The sequence below is a fragment of the Barbatula barbatula genome (genome assembly GCF_947034865.1).
Source record: "Barbatula barbatula genome assembly, chromosome: 16".
NCBI lineage: Eukaryota > Metazoa > Chordata > Actinopteri > Cypriniformes > Nemacheilidae > Barbatula > Barbatula barbatula.
Window position 1 is genome coordinate 10,507,094 of NC_136779.1, and position 27,000 is coordinate 10,534,093.

The 27,000-nt window shown below is 38.1% G+C and overlaps 2 protein-coding genes across 9 annotated transcripts; one reads left to right on the forward strand and one right to left on the reverse strand.

The window, feature by feature from the left end:
- Positions 1–2,508: 2,508 nt before the first annotated feature.
- Positions 2,509–5,159, reverse strand: mrpl27 (mitochondrial ribosomal protein L27). 2 transcript variants are annotated; one of them, XM_079475699.1, is made up of 5 exons: positions 4,992–5,159; positions 4,494–4,598; positions 4,049–4,177; positions 3,864–3,937; positions 2,509–2,879 (listed from the first exon to the last, which is right to left on the reverse strand). In XM_079475699.1, exons 2-5 carry the CDS (start codon positions 4,531–4,533, stop codon positions 2,673–2,675), a joined length of 450 nt encoding a protein of 149 aa, XP_079331825.1. In that variant the 5' UTR covers positions 4,534–4,598; positions 4,992–5,159; the 3' UTR covers positions 2,509–2,672. The 2 variants fall into 2 exon arrangements, with proteins under 2 accessions (XP_079331825.1, XP_079331826.1); XM_079475700.1 differs by having other exon boundaries at positions 2,510–2,879; positions 4,494–4,992.
- Positions 4,501–9,192, forward strand: eme1 (essential meiotic structure-specific endonuclease 1). Of its 7 annotated transcripts, XR_013787717.1 has the most exons (11): positions 4,514–4,616; positions 5,065–5,770; positions 6,535–6,662; positions 6,873–6,962; positions 7,326–7,447; positions 7,713–7,860; positions 7,975–8,090; positions 8,196–8,385; positions 8,472–8,521; positions 8,633–8,753; positions 8,845–9,188. XR_013787717.1 is itself a non-coding variant. In XM_079475697.1 (10 exons), the coding sequence occupies exons 2-9, from the start codon at positions 5,071–5,073 to the stop codon at positions 8,490–8,492; spliced, it is 1,515 nt and encodes a 504-aa protein (XP_079331823.1). In that variant the 5' UTR covers positions 4,514–4,616; positions 5,065–5,070; the 3' UTR covers positions 8,493–8,521; positions 8,845–9,190. The 7 variants fall into 7 exon arrangements, 5 of the variants coding, with proteins under 5 accessions (XP_079331822.1, XP_079331821.1, XP_079331823.1 ...); XM_079475697.1 differs by lacking the exon at positions 8,633–8,753 and having other exon boundaries at positions 8,845–9,190; XR_013787718.1 differs by having other exon boundaries at positions 4,601–5,770; positions 8,845–9,187.
- Positions 9,193–27,000: the final 17,808 nt, after the last annotated feature.

Consider the following 27,000-nt stretch of genomic DNA (forward strand, 5'->3'; position numbering starts at 1 on the left):
TAAATCAATGCTATCAAAATTGTATAGTCTTGCAACCTCCTACATTTGAAATGAATTTTGTATGAAGGTCTGAACAGTCACGCTGTCCACCGTGGCAAGATCTCCTTCATTCACTCTTTGACAGATGCCTCTTGCTTCCAGCCAAGTTGATGTAAATGTTGGCATCCAGTAACAACGCAAGCCATCACGGTCAATTTTTGCTCCCTTTGGGCAATAATATTCTACTGAAAAGCATTTAAGAATCCTCACAACATTGTATTAAGTGACATCCAACAAATAGCAAGCATAGGCCACGCAAGGTAACGCTCTGATTGAAAACAATAACAAATAATGATATCCATTACTGAGGAAGACGGATAAAACATCTCACCACTGAAGCAGCTTGTAAACAAACACAGAGTCCAAATAAGAAGCAGGTGCACAATATTTGCCATTTTATCTGTTCCCATGGTACGACATAATAAGTATGGAAAATAATGAATCATACATGAGAGCAACTAGAAGAAAAATGTCCATGTTATGGTCTGGCTGTTTCCATCCATTAGACTCTTCTTTAACTTTCCCTTCTGTCTTTTTTGTCAATGCAATGCCCTTTAAATATATTTCTCACTCCCGGCAGCCTCTCTCTCTCCCCCCCCCTCTCTCTCTCTCTCTCTCTCTCTCTCTCTCCTGCCTCTGGCCTTTGTGTTTCTCTCACTTCTCCTTTTAGTGCTTGGTGACTTATTAGCATTGTCCGTTTCAACACATAGTCGTGCCCCCCATTAAACATTCGAATGACTTTTGGTGTGTCTCACAGCAACAGCAGAGAGGGGACAGACTGCTCATTAACATGCTGTAAAATCCCTCTCGATGAATAGGCTGTAAAACCAGTCATCCAGTCATCTACTTTATTACTTCAAATATACATTTTGATAATGCACAAAAAGAGCATATTCTCATTTAGGCATCTGCCTTTACAATAGAACGGCTCTTCAACCTTAGCAGAACCCTGCAATTCGTAAGGCTTTATGCCGGCAAACACTTGAAAATATATATTCAACCTTCAAACAACTGCATTTTCTAAGATGTTCAGAACATGCCGTCCTCTCCAATTTAAATGTATGAAAAATAAGAGAGTGAAATGCAGAAAGCAGGAAAAAGTGAATTCTTCTCAGGAGACGCAGAAGCTGTTGCTAAGCAACAAGATAGAGCAAAGGCTGACAGTCATTCTTTTCAAAGCAAAGCAGACAGACGTAACAAGGGTTCCTTGGCAGTACACAAGGGCATAGCTTTCAGGAGTGAACAATGGAGGAGCATCTAATAGTTTTTAGGCAAAGGCCAATGAGAATTAGATGATTGGATTCACATGACCTTTCCGCAAGGCTCTGTACAAGGGATGCTTTTGCGGATCTAGAGTTTACATACATATTACAACACATGGATAGGTAAAAATAAAAAAATAAAAATAGGACAGAATTTAACGTCTATTATGCATGTGGCAAGAATTACATTAGCTTATTTTCAAAATCATAAATTAAAATCTGATGTCAAAACACCCCTGTGCTTTCGCATTAGCTCACGTTGCAATGAACTTTGCAATAAAGGCTATAATAGGGAAGAGGAGGTTGTGAATATACCAGAGGGCAAAACAATTTATCCATGCTGAATCCCAATTAAACAGCTATTCCTGCTCCTGATGAGCGTGACAATAAAATGAATATTGGATTAAAACAACATGAAGCATAACAAACAGCGACAAGTCAAGATGAATAACGCTTCCTAACATTCTTGGAGTGAATTCCTGAATAGTCTTGGAGACAATTTTATTGAGAACTGCCTAGAATCACTGATTAACCTGAAAATTCCCTCATTCTTTTTCATCCATTTTCTATTGAACTGCTTCAGCTTTTTTTCTCTAATGTAAATAAGATGCAACAAAAATTCAGTTTTCCTTGTTTACATACATTATAAAAAGAGTTTTGAGCTTGAAGTGGTACTTGCTCAAGGTTCTCTGAAAAGTTTCCGCACAGTTCATAATGAATCCTCTCACAATACACAGAGAGATCTGCAGCTCCTCATTTGACATTTTTCTACACTGTAGTGGAAAAATCCCTCTTATTACTCCTCGGCCTTCTCCACCCTGAGAAAACTCTCCGGCTTCATTTCTCCTAATCCTGCCGATACGCATGAACAGCACGCTGAGCCCTAAGGAGCAGCTACAAAGATAGTCCTTGTCTAAATCCTTAAAGGCTCTGGATGTGCAGACGTATAGGACACACAAATAGATATGGAGTCAATAAAAAAGATTAAAACAACTAACAGGACAATGCTTATACTGTTTAATGGTCCATGAAAAGCAGATCTTCAGCAGTTGCTTGCAGCTCTCCATTGATCGGTTGAAGTACCGAGCTGCTTGGAACTAGTTAAGCAACATCTGTTTTAGATGTTATTCCTCTAGAGTTTTCTACTTCTAGACTGTAACATCACCTTATCTGTGTTTTTAATGTAAACAAGTAAATAACGCGGTGTTAGATACAACATTTTATTGGAGTAGCACATAACTGTATAAATACAAAGAAATTACATATTATATATGTTTTTTAGCTATAAAATACTGCAGACTCAGAATGGTTTACCAATCTAAAGAATCCAGATCAAAACATAGTTTGAGGGAAATTTACAGCGAGTTTTAATCAAACCAAGTCCACAAGTTTAAATGTATTTTCCTGTTTTGTAGGTATGACATTAATAAAGGTCTTGTACAGAACGGCACCCTTGGGAAGTTTTGGAATCACATCCCGGGCTTCAGCACTCCGTGGTGGAGGGATGTACACTTCCTTGGTGAACCGAACAATGCCATCTTCTAGGGCATAAATTGTTTTGTTGGTTCCAATACCAACCTGTGAAAATGGCAGAAAATTAGATGTTAATACAGATTAGCCAAATTCTGTCGACTTTGAGTTTCAAATAGTTCAGTTACATTGCATTACGGGGCATTTTCACTGTCAGGACCGTAGCCAGCCTTGTAGACGTGGACCTATTTTTTAATACCCCCACATTTATTATTTAATTTAAGTTCAAATACGTGTATGCTCTAACACCACTGTTTATGTGAAAGCCCCACTCTCCATACTGCTGCTGTTTTCATAATAAGAGTTTAAAAGGGGACTATAAAGCGATCTTGAATTCCTGTACAGATGACATAATTACTCACAATATTTTTTGGGGAGTTAAACTAGAACTTTAGGGGGGCTTTAGCTCCCCTTAAAAAGGCAACTTTTGCCCAGATTTTATGTGTGGACTTGTTGCAGAAAGTCTGTGGCAGTCTGCAGAGTTGATCAGTTAGTGTGTGTCTGTCTGAAACTTTGAAAAAGTCTGCAAGTGTATGATATCTAGTTTTTAAATAAATCTGTTCAGATTTTAAAAGTCTTGTAGTGTATTCCAGCCATTATTGCTGCACCATTGAAGCTGCTGATAAAGTGGTGTTGTTTTTGCACTCACATATTTTGAGTTTCTGATGCACATAATCCTTATTGGCAGTTTTTATTTACAAGGACACATTTTCATTACAAAAATTCACAAAAAATAACTTTCATTCTGCACCTTTGACAGTGAGGGCTGGGTCGTTCGAACCACCCGAACCCCCACCTGGCAACGGTCCTGACTGTTCAGAAACAACTTTAACATTAATAATGAAGCAATACCCAATCTCTTTTTCTTAAAGTAAGTTGCATTCATGTGATGTTATAATACATTTTAAAACATTTAAAAATCCATAAGAACTTATTAAATATTGCATTGTAGGCCACTGTTGTCTTATCGTTGTAGGTTAAAAACAGTTCAATAACGCTATTATCAGGAAAACAATACTGATAAAGTCTTACATGAGCTCCGGGATGCCAGCGCATTAGACCTTTACGTTGTGTTGCGAGGATGTTGCCAGCATTAACAAAGTTTCCTTAAAAAAAGGAAAAGACAAAATATGACACAAGAAGGAAAGCTAATGGGAAACTTTAAACGACATATTGTGTACACATCAAACGAAGGCCAGTAATGAGTAAAACCGTACCATCATGTTTCTTGTAACCATATCGTCGGCCAGCACTATTCCCTCCCAGGTTTTTGCTGCTTCCTCCGGACTTCTTTGATGCAAACCTTGTCAATACTACAGTAGGTGTCTGACTTGACAGAACAATACCTAAAAATCAGCACAGATTATTACTTGCAACGTTTGATGTTTATAACCTTCCGTCTCTTCGACTTGATATATCGCATGTGTGCGGTGAGAACAATAACAGTACTAATCACTAACGATCTGCGTTAACTTTGAAAAAATCTCCAAGTTATCAGTTTAAATGCAGTTGATGCTGTTGTCAAAATCGCATGCTTCCAAACCACTGCCATTATAAACCGCGAAACACTTGTTTAATCCACGACATCCGTTATCCATTTACAGAGTACTACGCATTACATGTATTAAAAAACAAAAAGCATATCATGTATCTTAAACTTACACGTTCTGGACTTGAGCATCAAGGGCAAGAGCGCCGCCATGTTGAACGACGTGCATCTGACGCAGCTGCGTCGACGTGCTTACGTCATCTCTCAGAAGCCGCGAACTGCAGGATTTGAATGGCGTGAGTAGAACTAACAAGTTTACAATAATGTTCATATGTAGACAAACGCAAAAGGATATTGAGTTAAAAGATCAGCAGTACAGCGATAGATGTATTTCATTCTTTGTTGTCGTATTTCTGTCTTTACGTGACGCAGACGCTGTTGTTCTCGTGTGGCTATGAATCAGTGGCTAAACAAACCAGCTTCCTTTCTCTTAATTTGATATATTTGGGTGATTTATCAACAAAATGTTTATGTACGATTACTTTAGTTAAAGTCTACAAAGCGGTTCTTTTATTTAAACATGATGAATTTCCATTATTTGCCACCGCAATATTGCAGCAATTGCAGCAGTTCTTACGTAATGTGCTACTTAACGTATGTAAGGATGCTACCTTTCTGTATGGAGTGTCTTCATTTTGTCTCTATGTCAGTGCATGAACCATCGATGTTTGTATGATGTGACAGTTCACCATGACCTGCATCAGCAGACCTGGATTTCTCATAAGTGACGGTGACTCCAGTGATTCAGAGCAGCTGCCTGTGTTTGATTTCTCACAGTCAAAAATCAAACAGACTGAACTGGTTGTTTTAGACCATTCAGACTCCGAAATGGCTCCTGTCTATAAACCGGTTTCATCAGAAGTGCGTGGAGCTGCTGGAAGTGATGTCTTAATGGTGAGCAGTGACAGCGAGGAAGAAGAGGCCATGATTCCTTTGGCTGTTAGACTAAAGCAGAAACAGCGTGGTCTGGCTTCAGCAGTCACTGGTCCTGAAAAGACCCGGGCTTCCAGTTCACTTTCCAATGAACGTTCACAGCTCTTCAATGTTCCGGTTACGTTACCCCCACCGTATATATCTGAGTTGGAGGACCAGCCAGAAGAACGTAGCGAGATCTGTACCAATATAACAAGGCAGTTCGGCTGTGACTACAATGCACCATACCTCACCAAAGAACCCGCAGGGGAGAATGGCCCGCACCTGGCCAAACGGAAGAAGACCCCTTCAGAAGTGGAGGCTGCCAGACAGGAAGCCCTGAGGAAAAGAGCAACGAGAGAGCAACAGCAGGAAGAGAAAGAGAGATTGAAATTGGAGAAGAAAGCTATGGCTGATGCTGTTAAAGCTTTAAGGCCAGAGGAGTGCATCAAACACATGGTGGTGACAGTGGACCCAGGTGGGTGGGCCAGTTTTGTAAACATGCCTGTTTTTAAATACAATAAAAGGACATACCAGACTTTCAGATGTATGGGTCCGATACTAAGCTCATGTGCTTGTAAAAATGCACCGATAGCTCATGTGACATAACTGAATGAAATCTTTTGTGAAATTTACGTTGAACGTTTGTGAAAAGAACATAAAATTATAAACAAAATTCAGAACGAGTTGTTTGTAATTATGAAGCTATTCTATTTCTATAAGTCTCACTGTGTTGTGAAAGGTACAGGCATCGGTACTGGCGAGTACTAGAAAAAAATATCGGTACTCATACTCTGCCTTTAAAAAATGGTATCGGTGCATCTCTAACCTGAACATCATGTGTTGTTTATTATCATCAGTATTAAATAAACACGTTGCAAGTTATATGAGGATGACGTTAAACTTTTTCATTTTTTAAAAATCTAAGTATTCGGATGTTTAAAAAATATTGCAATCTAGTTTGTGTTAAGCATATATGGCAAAAACATTTCTTACTAAATAACAACTTAAATGTAATGACATAATCGTAACTAGAATTATTACAATGATTTCTTTAAAATGTTAATATTGTGAATATATAACGGCATAAAAATATACAACATAGCAGGAATGACAGGAATTTGGTGTGACAAGTATTTTCCTGCTCTGTACTCTTTTGAGTTGTTAAAAAGCAACGGTATGAAGTATTAAGCCGCCTTTGCTGAATAGATTAGGATCGATTAACTGTCTCTCTCCCCACAGGACTGCTGCAGCTGGAAGGCGGAGGTGCTCTCCTGACATCTCTGCATGCCATGGGGTGCAGTTGTGCCATAGAGAAGCAGTCTCTTCCTAGGAGTGTTACTTGGGCTAGACGCTCACCTTGTCAACAGGCATGATAGTCCCGATTATGACACATACACAAATGTACACAACAAAACACGTATGAACCATGTGTCTTTGCCATGAGCTTTACGGTGGAGCGCTAATGGTTGAGAAAAAAGCCACTGATATATTGTGTTGCAAATGCCTCTATGATGTCTTGTTTCTGGGCAGAAATAAAGAACTAAACCCCTGTCACTTTGTTTTCTTATTATGTGCAGACCGGAGAGATGATGACTATTCCGGAGTCACATACTGTCATCCAGGTTCCGCTGGATGACTTTGTGACCATGATTAACAACTTCTGCAAGGTTGGCACATAATGCTCTAGCACAGTGTCTTTTCTTATTGGACCATTATAATTACTTAATTAACCGTTTATAAGATAATTGTTTGATTTGCTGGCTGTGACCTTTTTGAATGATGTGGCAACTGAAGATGCAATTAAGAAAGTTTGTTGGCCGAAAGGGCAATACCAGTAAAATGAGCAGTTTTGACCTTTCAAGAAGTGTCAGAGTGATTAAATGTAATGAATAGAATTATAGGATCACAACTGAATTATGTAAAATTATCCAGTAAGTCTTTAAAGTACTTAGTTGAATTCGTACATAGACTACCTGAGAGCTTTTCTGGGAATAAAGACCACAGTGTGGTTTTCTGTTTTAATGTACAAGCAAACTGACGCTGTGTTGACTGAAAGTGGCATATCTCTGACCTCCTGGACCCGAGGCCTAATGAGCAAGAACCCAGGCAGGACTCTCAGTATGGTCGTGATTGACATAGAGAAATACTTTAAGTGAGTAGTTTGCCAAGAACTGGCTTTGGTTTTAATATCAAATAATTGGAATGAGTAAAAATATGTGTTACATTTCAACTTTTTTTTTCCTATGTAAGAGTCGTGGTTTATTGCTTTTTTATATCCAAAATGATAAAATTAATTATCCAACAATTAACAAAATTTATTGACAGTCTGGTTTATTTTCAATGCACGACTTACCACTTTACCCTGTGCTGCTCTGACATGTTTGCATATTTTTACAATAATACATGCTGTTTTGAAGATCCCGGAGTACAAAATGTCAGAAGAAATACCGTGAGGCAGTGCTGGGCGAGGAGAAGGATGCGGGACTTGAGGGAGGGCAGAAAAAGAGAAGAAAGAAAGACTATATCAAGCAGCTTCCCGATGTCTCACGAGTGCAGGTGGAGGAGGTGAGCTGAAGAACCTCATTGGCAGTCGAATCAGGTCTGAATTTGCTTTTATACAGTGGCATGTAAGGTTTTCTGAGTTTGCTCTGCCTTTCTTTCCCTTCACCTTTCCATCAGGCTTTGGTAGACTTGCAGCTGCATACCGGGGTGCAGGTCCGTTTCCTCTCGACATGGAAGGACTTTACTGATTTTATTACCATGTCGACCAAGGCAGCAGCAGAGGCGCCATTCAAGTGAGCGGAAAACCAGTATTTCCATATTCATCACTTTCCAAAGCAGCTTCTGCTTTGTGGCTCATTTATTTATTTATTTTTTGGTTTGTGTTATTTTTCTCTCAGGCGTGAGCGAGAGAACACAGGTTTCACTTTTTGCTTGGAGAGTGAGTGGTCAGGTGGTCATAAGGTGGACCGGGCTGGGAATGGCCTACTGCAGGTTTGGAAGAGGCAAATCCAACAGCTGAACCGCGTCAGCCCTGATATGGCCAGTGCTATACTCAGCGTCTATCCTTCTCCTCAGCTTCTTGTTCAGGTTAGCACCCAGAAACAAAGTCACTGTTCTTCTGATATGGATACCTCTTATGGCTAAATTACACCACAAGACTTTTGCTCAGATAGACGGTTTCATCATGCGCCTGACCCAGAAGTTGACTTCCGGTCTCTGTTTGGTAATAATATATACATTTATTTTATATAAATTTATGTTGACATTGATTCATATGAATATTTTATGGTACATCAATTGATTGAAATTAAAATCAAATAAAACTACTCGACAGTTTTTAGCAGTGGTCTACCAGAAGTTAACTTTGGGCCACATAATATTTATTTACGTATGTTGGTGCTGCTGAAACTGTCTACACTCCCAACCTATTCAACAACGCACAAATGGCACAAGCAGTTACGTATATCAATGATGTTTTATATATAGTGAGTTTTGGTATGGCTGTGTGAGATCTCAGGTCTCAAATATATATATTGTTTATCGTAGGCATATGCACGGTGTAAAACGGAGCAAGAAAAAGTTGGCCTGCTGGCAGATATGCTTATTCGAAGAGGAGAAGGCGTTACATCTACAATACGCAGAGTTGGTCCGGAGCTTTCCAAGCGGTTGTATCTTTTGATGACATCATCTGATGCCCAGCAGCCCCTTGATTCCACTGTGTAGGTCTTTTTGCATATGTGAGGACAACCATGGAGAAATATCAAAGACACCTCTTTGTGACTGTTCTGGTGTTCATTGTGGTATATATTACAGTGCTTCAATTCTGGAAGTTTTAATCGTTTGTTCTTACTAATCATGTGTTGTTGTTGGTATTAAATATTTCTTAAACTACCTAAAGCATTTCACTTTCCTTCATTTGAACTAGTTTTCCTTGAATAACCTTGCTTCAAACCTTTAAGTACTTTTCTACACTGAAAAGAGCAACCTTGAAAGTTTCTCCAATCCTGAAATACTTCCAGGCTCTTTGTTTTCATCATCCCATTGGCAGACAACCTTGGACAGCAAGAATCCTTTTCATCGTGCTTTCATGCTGTACACTAAGTTTTTCATGTGACACCGCCATGGCTTGTTATGAGCTACAGGTCAAGGTGATTCCTCATGTTGTATCTCTAGCGGTGTTAACAGGGAATTGATTATTGCAGGAACAGAAGAGTTTCTGTTTTGGCTTCTTTGTGTATGACACTACAGCATGCCTTTCGGAACCAAAATTGCCCCTTGAGCATGCTGTACCGACTGGGTGAGGACTGTCGAGCCTCGTGGCTCCTTTCCAGCATATTAGAGAATGGCACCTGACCAAAAAGTGTCGTTTTGCCTGAAAGAAGCGGTGGGGCAAAGAGCCGTTAAATGTGCTTAAGAGATGAGCTGCATGCTTCATCCCTGTCTCTGAGGGACGGCATAACTATGGCTAGCAGGTGTATGCTTGAGCCCAGGGAAACTCTATCAGAGGAATTACAGCGGCTTGAAAAGGGATCACCTTGGAGTCATTGTTTTGCTGAAGAGTGCAATCCATATTTGTTAACTCTGAATGCAGATATTTACATTTAGTCATTTAGCAGACTCTTTTATAAAAAGCGACTTACAAAGAGTTCGGGGAGCAATAAGCGATATGTCATAAAAGAGCAATAGTACATTAGGTGCTAATACAAAGTTATTAGTTTCAACAAAAGCTGTTGAGAGAAGAGGGTTAGTGTACTTTTGTTTTCATTTGTCTGTCAAGTATTCACAGAAGAGATGGGTTTTAAGTAGTTTTTTGAAGGTTGTGAGAGATGTGGTTGACCGGACCGCGTTAGGAAGAATGTTCCTCCAGGAAGGTGTTGTGAAGGAGAATGAGCGGGAAAGGGGATTTAATGCACTTATGAGAAGGCAATACAAGGCGCCACTCCTGAACGCAGGGTTCTTGATGGGGTGTATGAGTTGAATAGCTTTACAACCTAAAGTCTGCAGAGCTAACATCTCCACTGGCTTGTGAACAAGTCAGGATTTTAAAGGTGCTTTGTGTAATTTTTGTTGGAGGCTCTATTGACAGAATAGCTATATAATATACATAACTATGTCTTCAGAAGTGTATAAAGACCTTACATATGTTTATTATTACCTTAGGATGAGCTATTTCTGTCTACATACAGCGATGGTCCCCTTATATGGAATTCGTCTTTTTGTTTCAACAGTAGCCCTAAACGGTCAAACTGCTCTTCAAAGTTTTTCATTAATATGTTATCTCCTTTGGCAAAAAAGCAAAAACTTGATGACATCTTAGTCCTCTGTCAGCCACTATAGATCTTCAAAGGGAGGTGTGAGAGCTGGAGTGAGCCGTTGGTTGCTGTTCGCAATGTAATGGATGTCAAAAAACAATCAAGTTAATGAACTACATGTTTTTGCGGAAAGAAAAGCATACTCGCTGTTCAGAATGCATAAAAACACAAGTATCTGAATGCAATGAGTGTGTTTCTCTTGCAGTGTGAAATGTGCATATATGAGTCATGACTACTCCACATGATAGATTGGACTCCTGTAAGCCATTTCTTTTCATCGGAGTAGCAGCAAACTCTCTCATTTCTGGTGCGCATCTGAGATTCCGCCTGCTTCTTGGAGATTAATAAGGATTGGAAGTGGCGGTGGGCCCCCTTCACTCAAAGTCAATAGAGTGGGTAGCAAAGCAGAGCTGTTAGTCACTGTCCCTCTCTGGAAATTCTCAACTCAGCTCATCTCGCAGAAAAATGCGTCTTCTTATCGGCTGCCACACAACACTGAGTGCCAAAGGCAGTGCTGTTTACGGTTTTGTAAGACCATTTTGTTAGTTTCACATTTATATTCTTGGGATGTGGGAGCACATCCAATTTCTCGCGCCCTGCCAAAATAATGCCACCTGTAGTCAGATGGCCCTTTGTCAACAGTGGCGTATTAAAATTTAAAGCCCCAGTTTCTCAATGGAAAATAAATAAAATTTTAGGCAAACAGTAGCCCGGGTTATGACAAGGCAAAGCATCCGATATTATCTTTATTGCGTTCAGTGTGTTTTACCTCTGTGTGGATTAAATCATAATTCACTCGGAGCCGCTCACTAAAACTAAAAGAGTGGGGATGTCAAAGCTTCAAACTATCTTATTTCAGAACATCATAAGCGGGCTGGCTGCTGTGGTATTGGTTTTCTTCGCCGCCAGCGTTCAATCAATGTTTTCTTATTCTCTTAAAAAGCAAATCATTATACTGCTCTACATTTTATTTTATTTATATGCAAGAGAAAAGTGATTCACATGCTCAGATCCAATTCTACAGGGAAAGGACACAGAAAACCCTCAAGAAAATGGCGTAACAATCGTGTATGCTGCTGGAGCTTGAGGCATTTTTAACCTCAAAAGAGAACTGTTGCTGCTGAATTATCTTCTACGTTGTCCTTTCTCACTAGTCTTTGAGATTACATAGCCGATGTACAATGTTTTTTTCCCTCTTTGTGGATTTCAGTTTTTTCTTCAGTCAGTTGGCTAAATTTTGATTGCCACATGAGGGCAGAATTGCTTCACAGTGACTACATGCTATCTAGACCAGGGGTTCTCAACTGGCCTTGCTACAGGACACATTTTCCATTGGACATCAAATGACGATACCAAGAATGATCATCCATGTTCAGATATATGCAACATTGTATATATGCAACTGAATGTATTTTATGGTTATATGATCTTTTTTTGCCTTCTATGTCATTGGTTCTCAAACCTTTTCATTGTAAGGCCCCCTTTGTGTAGAGTGCATCACTTTGTAGTCCCCCAAATGGATGAATGTAATTAAAATGATAAGTTTATTAAAATGATAAGAATTTAGAATTTTTATTAAACCAAAAACATTTTGTTTGGTGGTTTAATTTCTCTGGTGTTTGACTGCATAAAATCATCAATACATTTCTATATTTTATAAACTCAATGGAAAACCAGTTTGAAAACCACTGTTCCTTGTTCTTTTAAAGAATAAGGGCATTGCAGGCAATCTGTTTATGGAGGTATGTGGGTTGTTGACAAATAAATGTGTCCTATGGTGTGACAGCAATGTAGAAAAAACTAACAATGAAGACAAATCTCTAATGCTATATGATATTATACATTTTCATATTAATAATATACTATCATTTATTATTAACAGTTCTTGTTCAAACTTTTTTGCTGTCACACCACAGTAAACGTCACTCTAAAAAGTGCTGGGTTGTTTTTGAACCATGCTGGGTAAATATTGGGCAGTATATGTGTATAATTTTACAGAAATATCCTACCATCTTAGTCAAGAAACAGTTTTAAAAAAGTGCATGGCATTTGAGTCTCCTGTATCCTGCTTTGTAGCTGTTGTGTCTTTTTGGCTTCCAGTACCAGTAAATCCACAAATATAATTTGACGTTCTTCGTGTGATGCATCATCGGTTGTGTGTTTCATTATGTGCCATCCGGGTAACGCCCCTTTCCAAGTGCTTGGTCATTTCTGATCATCCTGTACCAGCGCAGGTACATTTAAGTAGCATTCATTCCATCCATCCGCATCTCAAGCACATTCCGTGTCCAATTTAAACATCCACGCCCTAATCTAACTGGCGGTTAAAATCCATCTTGGAAAAAAATTTGATCATTATTTCTCTGTTTTCTACTCCCTCTCTTTCGCTGTGGGAGCCTCTCCAAAGGGTGCTTGAGATTTGGTGCTGCTGCATGGAATCAGGCCAGGGCTCTATTTACTTTATTCCCAGACCTCAGCCCTGCAGGGATGCCCAATCAATGCCCGCCTCTCTCCCCCTTGTGATCCCTCTCCCGTAGCGCCCTGATGCGATGGCTAATTGGGCTATTTGTGTGGAGTCGAGCTGGTCGTTCCTTCTTCCCGCGTGTGATTTATGATGTATTCGAGTCGTTTACGTATTTACTTGAGGCATGCACCCTCTGGAGTCTGTAAGGTGACTTGATGGACTGCGTCCCACAGGGCTCTCGTCTTGGTACTCTGCTCTTGCGCTGTTGTGCCCAAGACACAACCGCGGTTCTGCAGGAGCATCTCGCACGCCTCAGCTCGGCATTCATTACACAGCATCACCCTCTGGGGCGTTTTTATTAACATTCCAATCAGCGGCGTGCCAGATTGCTCGATCTGCAGTTACAAATTGGGAATAGTCTTTGATATAAGGTCTGAAAACACTCCGACAAGAGAAGACACACAAATATGAATTCATGTGCACGGCACATATTGAGATTTAGTCAATCAGTCAAGTCAGGGCCATTACTTCTCCATTTTGTTTTCAAATGGCTTTACACACCAGTGGCACCTGGTGTATCGGTTTCACATTGCGCTCCAAAAAACGACCTGTGGGAAGCTGCTGGTATTTCCAAAGTGATAGACACTTTTACAGTTTACTCTTGTGCTCTATTGTGGTCTTTATTTCGTGTTTTCCCCGCAGCTGACTGATTCTCAGAATGGAGGTGGCTGACAGCCACAGTCGTCTGCAAAATACACACTTTATTCTCACAGGAAGGTGATGGCGAGATGGGAAGATGACGGAAAGACAGAAGGTGTCATCCATCACATCGCCGATTTCACAGGTCTGTCACATTCTCCTCGAACCCTGAATTCACTGAAGGCTTCGCAAGGCTTAGTGCCCTAGATTCTTTGGTCAACAGATATACTTGAGGTTTAACACCAATAAAGATTGTATATGTGTGTGTCTGCTTCCTTGCTACGTGTCATTCACTGTGTCAGGTATGAGTAATGCTTCTCTTGACAGGTCTTAGGATCAATCCTCATTCATGTCAGGAATAGCTTGTCTGACTGAAGTCGATGTTTGTGCGTTACACAGACACCCGTGCTCCACAGGATATGATCTGCGATGTTGATTCATATTAGAGGAATGAAAAGATAGGGTGAGAAAGGAATCTGGTGATGGACTCTTCAAGGTTACATTGAATCACTTTTAGAAATGTAAGACATCTGAAATTGATGTGTATGTTGCATTTTATTTTAAATGCATTTTTCTTAAGCTTCAAAAGGAAACAATTGCTTGAGCACTTGAAATTTATAACATTTTTTAACAGTCGATAACAAAGAAGCATTTACAAGAAGTATAAGGTATAAGGTTTTGTTTTTTGTTCTGCCACCTTTGTTCATAAAGGTATGATGAAAAGGATGTAGCAAGACAGAAGACACTAATGTCACTAAATCTGCTGTTCGACTAATGGCACCGGGGTCCCTCGGCTTTCACGCATTTCTTCTATTCAAATGTCTGAATATGTGAAATTATTGACCTTGAGATAAATATGTCGGAGCACTTCAAATAGGAGGAAAGGACAGTATACCCGCCAGTATTTCCATTAAAACACCAAAAAACTAAGACATGTTGATAGTGCTCCGTAAACCTTCATTCTATAGGAAGGGGAGTCAGAAGCACTGCAGAAAATGGATGTTCGCCCTATATACAAAAGAGCTTCTTTCATTTCAAAGGCCTTCTTAGCTGTAAACAGTAAACATGATGAAGCGCGTCCGGCTTTTTCATCATACATCAAGCTTCTGTGCTATTCAAATGCCTAAGCTGGTAAATAATTCAGGGTAGATGAGGTGCTTCATATTTCCTGAGCTTTGGGATTTATGTAATTTTCCCAACACCAAATGGTGATTGATAGACAGATAATGATGTAATTATCTTAGCAGGACTTGGTGCACTCCCATTAACGGGCATAATGTTGCTGTGTCCTTATGGAATTCAATTGCTAATTTTACCCTTTAAAACTATTAGGAGACAACAGCCGATGTCCTGAAATGAAGGGATCGTTTAAGGTGCAAAGTTTGATGCCGGTTGAAGTAAATTTTTTGAGGCATCTTCTGAAGTTCAATATGGATGCTTGCATGGAGCGTGTGAAGGATTACAGGCGCACATTGTTGTATAAAATGACTAAAAGGTCGCATGGCTTAATAGAGAAACCAATTACTTCTGCTCAACTTGATAATTAGAATGTTGATCAGTCCACGTTGAATGGATTGAACTCTCATTTGTCAGAATTTTGTTTATTATTTTGATTTGTATTTAGAAGTTTAATGAATTATTATTTTTACAGATTTTTACTGATAAGAAGTTTGGGTGTTTTTTATGCATATGCCAGCATACAGTTGAATCGATGTGGCATGTCCCATCCGAATTCAGTTGAATCTTGAATATATGATTTATTATCTCTTATTAACCCGAGCCCCAAATGACTAGACTTTTAGCTGTTTCAAATCATTTGAAACAAAGTTATATTGGTGTCCAATCCTGCTCTTATTGTGCACTACTGTCCTGCAGAGTTTAGTTGAAACCCATCAAACACATATATAAAAAGATATTTAGGAAATTATATGCAGTAAAACTGAACAGAATTGCAATGAAAGTTAGTAATTTCTGGCAATATCAGCTACAACTATAGTGACACAGTGTGCGGTGTCATGATGAAGGAATAGGAACCAAGACTGGGGGTCATGTAATCCATATCATGTTGATACTGTAGTCAAGTGAAGTTTAGACGGAGATGTTACTGTGAATTATTTTAATGTTCTTGTTTGTTTCTCCCCAAATACAAAGACAATCAAAAGAAATGATGTGTGAAAAATCCTCACAGGAATTGTCGGCATTCGTGAGTTTAATTCATGCATTGATAATCATTCATCTTGTTCATGATATGATACCTGTTGCACTGCTGCAGTTTATATTAAAACACTTTTCCCTTCAGAATGTTCCTTTTAAGTGGTAAGAAAACCAAGATTCCCTAATAAATAAAAATTATGTTTTTTTTTCCAGCAATAGATTTTTGAAAATCTGATTTTCGAATGCAGTTCTGCTACCTATAACATTAAGACATCCAGCAAAGGGAACACCCTTTGGCCAGAAACTTGATATTGTTGAGTAATGCTGTGGCCACACCAAAATATTTTTTTATTTTATAAGAGTTTAATCTGCGAGAGACCACAAACTTGAGAAAAAATCCTAGATTTAATCGTTTTGCTTCTATTATCTGTGGTGCGCCGTGATGTGACGAAGACAGCATACAACCTTCCCTGACACAGTCCTGACTGTGAGCATAGGAAATCTTGCAAATTCTCTCGAGATTTCAGAATAAGTTTTTTATTATTTCACTGTAGGCTATGTTTATTATACTGTATATGTGTTCAATACAAACAAATGTGTAAATATAAGCTTTTGTGATTTTTTAAAATAATTTTTATTGTTGAGAAATTGCTCAAGCAGCGTCATCATAAGCATTTAAGGTGGCACAGCACTAGATTTCATTTTAGTGCAACTCAAATATTGTTGTGTTTATGTCTTTACAGTCATTTAAAAAGAATATTAATACTGTTTTGTAAAAATAGCTGCCGACATTGTCACCCGAAAGAGTGTCTCCACTACCTCCACTGGACCTATTTTTTCTGTTCTACCTTAAAGCATCAGCACCTTCAGACTCCTACCACTACCGTCACTTGCACTAATCCGTTGTTTTTAATAGAAATTATTCGTAATTGCGACTATAGTGTTTGGAATGCTTTGACAGGAAAATCTGATTAGTTCATTTTTAGAGCCTTTTAAGATAATCTGGATTTTACCTAGGATTGTCGGAAGGGGAGAAATCAGCCCAATAATCTTGTGGTTCAGGCCCCGGTTTAAGGATAGTCATTTTGTTATAAATTGCTTGAAAATAAATAAAATGGATGCTCATGAAAGAACTCTATGGTCAGAGAGGCATCCTTATTTGTGATTCAGGGCCGGGGTTTTCTCCAACCCGCAGGTCCCGCTTTTATGAAATTATTTTGCAATACTGTATCTATGTTTACAACTGCCCCGCACCCACGACCATTAAATAGATATACTAGGCATTGTAATGTATATTAAAACAGACTTTATTTCAGCCTAAAAGTGCTTGGCCATTAGATTACATCGCCCTCTAATCTGGCAACAACACACGCTTATGAACCAATGAAACTTGCACTTCACGAAGCCGATATACTGCTGTTGTCTCCTGCTGCAACTATTTCTGAGAACAGGTCGAAACCATTTGATTTAGCAGTTTGACCTTCTTTTCTTTAAATGATGTAAATACCCTACCTTGATTTTACCCACACCTCATCTTCCATCTTCGTTTTTATGTCTTGGCGCTTTCGTGATGTGTTTGGTTTGGGGACTGCTACGTAGGCCTACTTAATGTAACCTTATCAAAGAACCTAATAAAATATGAAAATATATATTCCCAAATATTAAAATAGTCATAGGGAATTGCACGCAACACTTTTTTTTATTTTGTTTTTAATGACCCGCCCCGCAACTAAAGTGACAATTTCTTTACCCGCCCCAACCAGACACGTGGGTTACCCATGGGGCCCGCGGGTTATGAGACAACATGCACATTACTAATCCATTTAACTTTTTAAAAATATATTTTATCACACTACAGTTTTCCCCACAAGTTTAAAGAAACTTTATACTAGAGGATAAACTGTAAATGGGATTCGGGAGAACTGATGACATTAACCTTTTTTATCCATTGTGTAGTATCTAATAACATTTAGTATAAAACTAGAAAATAGTTTTCTGGCAGGATTATATAAAGATGCTTGATCAGAGAAAGACATCCATACGTGCATATTTTGAAGTTGTCCTGCCATGGATCACTTTGGGACTTCATTATTTTGCCTCATTGACAAAACCTCTACAATTGTTTTACCTAGAGATCCATTGATTTTCACCACATTTAACCAATCCGGTTTAAAAATCAGTTTATGCTGGGTTATGGTGTTTCTCTAGATAATCAGAATTCCTCAGGCAGTGCATAATGGCATGCGTGAAACATCGTGCATTTGATTATTTATGTTTTAAAAGGCCCTCAAAGCATTTTTCTTTCTACCTTTTCTTAAAAAAAGCAGCACCATAAAGCCAGTTCTAAAGATAAGATTATGTTCATGCTGGTTCAGCCTGGTTTATGCTGTTTACCAGCCTTTACAGGTTTTTTTTGCTGGTGAAACTATTCAAGCGGCCTGGTGGCGAAACTATAGTTAACAAACATCGCTTGCAAGGGACCAAAACACAACATATACTATAGTGGTGAACTGTTAGTGTCACTAATATTTTCATGCATAGAGATGACTACAGTGCACAGCTTTCAAATAAATAAATAGTTGTTTGCTTTGTTGGTATAGTTGAAGATCAACGATTGTATCGCATATACGCTGTCACTTCAAGTGAAAAATAGAGTGAAATTTGCGCACAAAAAAATATATTTGTCATGCCCTACGAGGAACAAAAACTAATTAACAACATCCTGGCTTAGGTTGTTATAATTCATGAATGAAAGGTGTAATATGGAAGATCCCACATTTTTCTCATCTCATTAAAAGCAGTGACATTTTTTGGTGACAATTTTGATCATTTAAAAAAAGATTTTTTAGAAAATTAATACCATGTCACCGTGATGAAAGTATTTCTCCAGTTATATTTCGAGCTTGCGTAGTATCTTAGACTTGGAGTCAATCCAACCCATATACACACAAAACATCTATTGGTGCACATACTGGGTAGTTTAGTCCAATTCACTGCAAACATTTCTATTAAAGTTTGTATTTCGAGGGTGAGTGAAAAGCTTCAACATTAGAGGTATTGTATTCTTGATGTGTATGAATGCACTACGTTGTGTTTGGTACCTTCCCTTGTTATCCAATTAGTTGACAACAATTCATCATATAGAAGCTTGCCACATGACCGAGAGTTGTTCAAACATCAGACTGGGGAGGAAACATGATCTATGTGATAATGACTGTGGAAAGATTGTTGGCGCCAGACGGGGCAGATTGAGTATCTCAGAAACTGCTGATCTCTTGGGATGTTCCCACCAACAGTCTGCAGAGAATGTTGTCGGCTCAGAACAGAAAACTGAAGCCACTGTGGAAACAACTGAAGATTAAAAAAATAAATAAATTAAAAAGTTGTGTATTATATTGCCGTGAAAAGAAGATGATAGGGTAAAACTTTGGCGTGATAAAAAAAGGGATGGATCTTGGCTTCCATATGGTGGTAGTGCAATGGTGTGAAGAATGTTTTGTTGATGTACATTAGAGCCCTAGACAGTAAATGAGCGTCGTTTAAATGCTACAGCACACCTGAGTATTGTTGCTGACCACATGAATCCCATTATGGCCACGTCTTCCTGGCTTCTAATGGCCACCTCCAGCAGGATAATGCACCATGTCACAAAGCGCACGTCATGGCAAGCTGGCTTTACGAATGTGAAAATGAGTTCAGCGTGTTTCAATGACTTCCAGTCACCAGATCACAATCCAATAAAGTACCTTTTGGACATGAAGGAAAAGCGGATTCACAGCAGGAATGTGTGAAGCTCTCATTGGACTGGGTTCAGTCCATATTGCGACCAGGCCTGTGAAAAGAAAATGTGAGAAAATAACATTGATATCTTTTATATTGACGGAATAAGTCTATGTCAAAGAATGAAATCATAGTCAAATGAATGCTTGAATTCAAAATGATGCTCATTATCTCAGAATCAGATCATAAGACTTTAGCCTGGATTTCACAAATGGGGTCAGGTTGGTAACGCTTTAGATTACGGCCCGCAATATACTGCATAATTAAACAGAATTTACAGTGTAACTAGTTGTAACAATAATGTACATCTACAGTAAATATCTGCAGGTAAAGGGGAATAATATGCAAAGTTTGGAGAATAAAGGAAAATTGTAACAAATAAACATCAAACTGATGTGATGTAATGTAAGTTTAGTATTTAATACTAAGTATTGTTAATTTAGCATAAATGTGACAAGTTGTCAGTTTTTAATACAAATGACATCTATTGTTAGGGCTGCTAGAATTTGATTTATTGTGTGTCTGATATTTGAACTGTGTTTTGACTTCCATAACCTTTTATGTTTTACTTATAGTCAGCTGCTTGTACAATGAAAATTGTAAAAAGCAATATATAAATAAAGCTGACTTGACTTGACTTGTTGCACAGCTACTAACATAATGTTTATTCAATGTATTGTAAATGTCTTTGACCATATTCCCTTTTTTTTGTAACAGTGCTGTTTGCAACTTAATTCCTTAAAGGCCCGGTGTATGAAATTCAGTGGCATTTAGTGGTGAGGTTGCGAATTGCAACCATTGGCTCACTCCACCCCTCCCTTCCGAAGCGGTATGGTGGCAGACAAAGGACTCAGATGTCGTTACGTTTTCTCTTCTTCCTCGAAGGAGATAACGTTTTTAGGTAACGCGTTATGTACAGCAGTATGTCCGTTTAGAGCTACTGTAGTAAGAGGACCTGTAGTGTATGTAGATAGAAATAGCTCATTCTAAGGTAATAAAAACACAACGCTTCATTATGTAAGGTCTTTATACACCTCTGAAGACATGGTTATGTATGTAATATAATATTTCTGCCAATGGACTAATAGATTAAATGTGTACAAAAAATGACACATTGGACCTTTAATATAGCTTTAACCCAAAACATCTGAATGTCTTCCATGTAGTTCAGTGTGTTTTTTGAAGGCATCTCCTTCTGTGAGGGTCAGCCTGTTCATTGTGATTGTGTAACGCCTTTAATGGACCTAAACAGAAACTAGTGTGCTTTAAAATATTCTAAAATGATTTTATAAGAAATGATTCAAGTAAGCTATATGATTTTTCTATAAAGATGAGAAAGTATAATTTTGGTCCTGATTTTACAGTATACATCTTAGAAATATACATACAATTGAAAATCAAGTTTTTAATATTGTTTAATGTTTTTGGCTAGCCGTGCATTAAAGGATTTAGGCTACCACTGTTCACACCATTACACTGTTCAGTGGTCAGGCCTTGATGCTCATCTTACACTGATGCTTATGTAAATTGTTATTTCCAACGGTTTCGCTATTTTGACCTCCGTTTATGGACGCTTACCAGTTTATCACAGTATATTGTGACACCCCTAAGTATACTTAATAGAATGTACTTGAAGCATACTTGTTTTTTATGTTGATGACCGCTGAATGTAATCTAATTCAAGATCAGGACTGCTCATTTAACTACAAAACTTTGAGGAAAGCACATGCATCACAGATTTAACAGTAGGGATTTTTGAAAACAGCTGACATGGTAGTGACATGCTGATAGAGGGAATATGTAGCCAGAGGACAAATGTGGCCGCTGCTGATGCATTAATTGAGAAGGCAGCTGTGGTGCTCACAGATCGTGCTGGGATCTCTTCCTCAGACTTATTCAAAACACACGCAGACAGGCACCTGCTGCTCCTACACGCGTATCGGGTGGAAGCGGGCGCAGGAGGAATCTGGAGGCTCTGCTTCACTGTTTGCCGTGTGTTATCTGACCGAGCTGACAGAAAACAACACAGTGTTTTCGTTCGTTTCTTTTCCCGCACCCTGCAGTTTCAGAATACTAGTTCCTTCTGAACGACCTGACAATAGTGATAAGTGCTGATCGTCTGACTCGGTCTCAGATCTAACTATATACACCACATGCAACAGTTTGGGGTAAATGTCACACTTTCACAGTACCATTGGGCTGGTTCATTTGAAGAGGAAGAAGCTGGTTTCTCACCAGACAGTCACAGCTAGAAGCCTTTAGTGTGATATATTCTCCAATACAAAATGGGTAACACATAATTGCAACCCAAATCTGAGTCCCAAATAAAAAAATCCTTTAAGATTAGACTTGTAACTTGGAGTCTTTTTAAAAAGTATGTATTGGGGGGGGTTTCCCGTACAGGGTTTGGACTAGTTGTCGACTAAAATAAATGTAAGAGCTGTCCAAACTGAAAACAACTTGCACTGACAGATGTAAAAATACATCAGTGACTTTGTGTTTCTCAAAATGGACACCAGTTATGTTTTTTGTTAGGCATGTTTGTAAGATACAAACAAGGCCTTGTCCTGGTTTAAGATAATCCTTGTTATTATCTTAAAAGTTAAACTTTATGCTTGTTTAAATGTTTATGTTCATCTGTTTATTTAAATTATTTTGATGTAATAAGTAGAAAATATTTATTTTGATAGATTACACTTGAGTGGAACATTTTCATTTCCAGGTTTGAAAAACAAGTTCATTTATTGATCATCGTTTTCAAACCATGTTTTTGTATCGAATAGCTGATAGGTTCTTGTGTTTGTTCTCACAGATGGGTACTTTCAACCTGCTTCCTTTAGCAAACTGCTGACCAAGAAAGAAAACAAAGTAAATCCAACTCAACAGACAAGTCTTCACACATTATTTTAAGGTAAGTAAACACCTTAATGTTAATGTAATTTAACGTAACATGTTATGCGACAAGCGTGAAGAAAAAGCTGGTGCATTGGCAAGCCTGGCCGTGAATCTAAAAAACAGCACATGTTTAATGAGATGCTGAATTATTGATTTTCTCATATAGCTCAAGAAAGAACACCACAATAAGTGTGCACCCTCAAATAATGTTATTATTGAATTAAATCATTTTGCATAACAACAGGCAAATTCAAGCACCAAAACAGCCTAACAGGTATTAAAATGCACTCCAAACAACAAACAAATCCAATAATGTATCTATCGACTGCCCTTTAGGCACATTGATTGTACATTGGAAGTCACAAAGCTAACAATTTATATCATGCCAACAAATGCTTTGTCTATACTATGGCTTAAACCCTCAGACTTCAAATCCTATTAAAGGTTACAACAGCAAGTTGATTCCGTAGGATAGCTTTGCTTTTTTTAGGAATACCTTGTAGAAACAAAATGCTTTTTGAGTCATAGGAGATGAAAGGAATAAACCAAAAATTGAAATTAGTTGAAGAAAAATCGAGGCTTCCAGACATTCGATTTGCAGACACTATCTGGGGAATATAACAGTGACAAAGGGTCTCTATTCAAACTCCTGATGTCCTATGCAAAGAAAAATCAAACAATAATAGGTTGGTGTCTTTTCAAATGTGCATTGCCACTTCAATTTGGCTGCAGCTGGGCAACATCTCTCTTTCTTATTACATGTGTGACTTGTGACACGCTCTGCAGGGTCAGCTGTCTATCAAAAGTTGCTCATCAGAATTTTACTGAAATTAATATAAAATATAAAAAATTGTATTATTAGCCACTAGTCAGACCGATAAACAAACATGGACCGGAAGTCAATTTCGAGTCAGACACGTGCATCTGATGAAACCGTCAATATAGTGCATTGTAGTTTCGTGTGATTCCAGTTTGATGCCGTTACCCTCAGTGAGATTTTGCTTATGGTTGTCCCCAGAAATGCTGTTTAGTTAATATTCTTTAAAAAAATTAAGAATTACTTTATGAGTAGAAAGCTTTTTTGAGCTTCCTTAAAATTGTAATGCACAGTATATCTTTCAGAGCCGTATTTCCAGAACACTTTCCATCCATTTACACCTGGCACCTAAAGACAAAAAGCAATGCTGTTTGCACCTAGTTTTCTCACTTTTTGTGGCAAAAGAGAAGCTCTGCTCTTGCAGTATCCACAATGCAGTATCCGTCATCATAAAACCTTATCTAGTTTTCAAGGGGAAGTGTGACCAAAAGAAGAGGTCAGCTGGCATTAATAAGATCACAATTCACAATTTCCAACAGTACCTTTCATGTTTAAGCCTTAACCATGCAGCACGTTTAACTCACATGCGTTATGTGAGTTTATTCCAAGCTCACGATAGACCTGGGGTAGCATGTGATATGCACATTACTTTAAATGTTAAAGCTGATGAAATGAACAGCTGTAAATAAATCAGATCCTATATTAAGAGCAGACTCATTTGGCAGGTGAGGAGGACAGACATGTTAGATGTGGTGCGACTTCTTATGTGCTCTTCAAATGATTGGAGCGGAGGGCATTACATTGGCTCGGCTTCAAGCTCGAGGTTGATGCTAATCACAGCAGCTGTGATCTTTTAGCTCCACCCAAATCTGACACTATCTTCTCTTACACTACCTGTTCTATTTCACTTTGGCCGAGCATATACGGTGTAGTAATTCAGGGCTGATTGCAGTAAAGGATATGGCCGCTGATAAGAGATGAAGGGGCTGTTCGTGGAAAGTGCACGGCACCGGGCACTCAGAGGATGGAAATGTCTCGTGGGAAGTGGGCATGTTTCCCACTGTGAGGCTGATTATGGCAGCCAGACCCTTCATAATAAACAGATGGCTATGGCAATCATGGTCACTTTATTTATTTATTTTGCCCTACAGCCACAGGATAGAATCGAGAAACATTTTATCAGGATTGTAATATAGCATAACATTCAACTTGACCTAAGCAGAAGTGGACATTTTTCATTAAATGTACACTTGATGTTATCAGAATAACAATTTTGGTAACACATTACAACAAGGTGGCGTTTGTTAACATTATTATTGTAAATCGTATTATTGTAAAATATGATTGAATTGAAAATATGATGTTAAGCAATGTAGCGTGTATTAATGCTTGTTAATGTTAAGTTTAATTGTTCAATTGTTCAAGTTAGTACATGGTGCATTAACCTTTTCCCAACTTTTGATTTAAAAAATCTATTGTATGCTGATATAAGAGAAATGAATACTGTTGAAGAATTGTTTTTGTTTATGTCAGCTAACTTGTTAACTGATGTTAACAAAAACAACCTTATTGTGAAGTGTTACCACAATTTAAGACAAAAGTACTTCTGAATACACTTATTTGAATAGAAACATTTTGTGTTCTAAGATCCTAAAACTTTATTTTTGTTTATTTTCAGGTTTGATATTGATTTTCATTATTATCTTATGTCAGTGTTTTGAAGCCAACTGTGTTTGTTAAGTAATAGTTCTAACCAATAAGAAAAGAGCAGTTCTTGTATTCTTCCTTTTAATTTTTCCCATATATCACGGAAGATACTGTGAGCTTAAAAGGACGACCGGCAGGACTGTTGACGAGTGAGGACCAGGCCTGGATTTTATGTTGTGGTTTGTGTTTATTTACATTTGATTTAAATTGATTCAAAGTTAGTTTACATTCGCCGGTTCCCATCTCCTTCCTTCCTTTTATGAATCTTATTACATTCACATATGTTTTTTTATAATATAATAGATACTGTATAATGGCTCTGACTTATACAGCTCCACCCCATGATTCAATCTAATCACAGGTTATAGAGAACACAAACAGACATTAGCAGTAGGACCCTGTGCATGGGGCGGCATGCTGGTAATTACAGGTTTATGTTTTGTCACAGCAAAGGTTGCAATTACTCAGGGTGAGGAATTTGAAGGAAGCTATGGCAACCTGCCAAACATTTTTTCTCCAGTCTTCTCAGGGATGTTACATCTCACAATTTTAATTTGCGTGCTTGTTTGTGAAAACGACTAAAGCAACAAAACATCTCATTAAAATAGAAAGAAAAAAATGATCATAACTTGGAATTTGGTGCAGAAGGTATTGCATAACTGTAATTTGTTTTTAATGTGTTTGTTTTGTTTACTGTGATGATTTTGGTGCTTTTGTTTTGTTTTTTAGTCTTGAAAGCTACACTTCCTGTTTAATGTAATTGATGAAAACTATGAGCACACATAAAAAATTTCATTTTTTGTGTTCCAGAAGAAACTCACATATGTTTGAAACACAATAGGGAATAAATGCAACATGTTTCTTGGAACCAAATGCACTCCAACAATAGACAATTTCGTTTAAACTTTGTTTCAAAAATGTATTTTCTGGTACATCCTTTTTTTATGCAAAACACAAAAGGTAATTTTGGGAACAATTCATGAAATTCGCTACTTGCACAAGATTGAAGAAGTTTTTGGGACACCAGTGTCAGCAGACTAATTTCCGGTTGTACAAGTATAACACTGTATTGGAAAAAATATAAGCGATACAACAGATCCTCTTTACTTTACTTTACTTTTTTCCTTTAACAATTTTGTTAAGCCAAATAAATTCAAAAGTGTTATACGACCAGAAATTAGTTTGCCATCCAAGGCGTCGCAAAAGCCCACCGACGCCATCTTGTGCTACTTGCCCATTATTTGACACTTGTGACTGAGTGTTTGCTCTTTCTCCACTTTTACATTCCATTGCAAATACATTACGGTGGCATCTGTAATAATGTGTGCTTGCAACGTGTAAAATAAGGCATATGTCATTTTGCATTTACATGCACAACCGCAGACAATTCTGAATGGACTTCAAAGATACTCAGTCTTAGTGCTTAATCAATATCCTTTTTTTTAACATGGCCTATCAAAATAATCCACATAATCCAATTAGTTTGCTCCATTAGTACATGAAATTGTAACCAAGTAATATTGCTCTTTGACCTATGACATATTAAGAACAACCTGTAGGCATTGATAAAAACATAATGCTAAACTGTATGCTAATTGTCATAATCATTGTTGAAGGTAGTGAGCCTGACAGAAATCCATTTATATGCACTTACATTTAAATAAGGATATCCGCCTTAAAGTTTTCTGCTATTTTTATTTGATAAACTTGAAATTTTCCTGTGGCATCATGGGATAGAGTAGTGTCCATCCAATGCACACTCACAAATCTCGGCAGAAGCAGTAGACAATCCGGGTATTTCTCGCCCACTCTTTTTTCCATATTGAAGTTTCGGACCTTCGTGACTCATACTTGTTTTCGCCTACTATATAGTA

Coding starts and splice junctions, on each gene's coding strand:
- mrpl27 (XM_079475699.1), bottom strand. CDS start 4,533: ATGGCGGCGCTCTTGCCCTTGATGCTCAAGTCCAGAACGT. Junction 4,178..4,493: donor GATGCTCAAGTCCAGAACGT/GTAAGTTTAAGA, acceptor GCTGATTTTTAG/GTATTGTTCTGTCAAGTCAG. Junction 3,938..4,048: donor TGGTTACAAGAAACATGATG/GTACGGTTTTAC, acceptor CCTTTTTTTAAG/GAAACTTTGTTAATGCTGGC.
- eme1 (XM_079475695.1), top strand. CDS start 5,071: ATGACCTGCATCAGCAGACCTGGATTTCTCATAAGTGACGGTGACTCC. Junction 7,448..7,712: donor GACATAGAGAAATACTTTAA/GTGAGTAGTTTG, acceptor GCTGTTTTGAAG/ATCCCGGAGTACAAAATGTC. Junction 8,386..8,844: donor CTCCTCAGCTTCTTGTTCAG/GTTAGCACCCAG, acceptor TGTTTATCGTAG/GCATATGCACGGTGTAAAAC.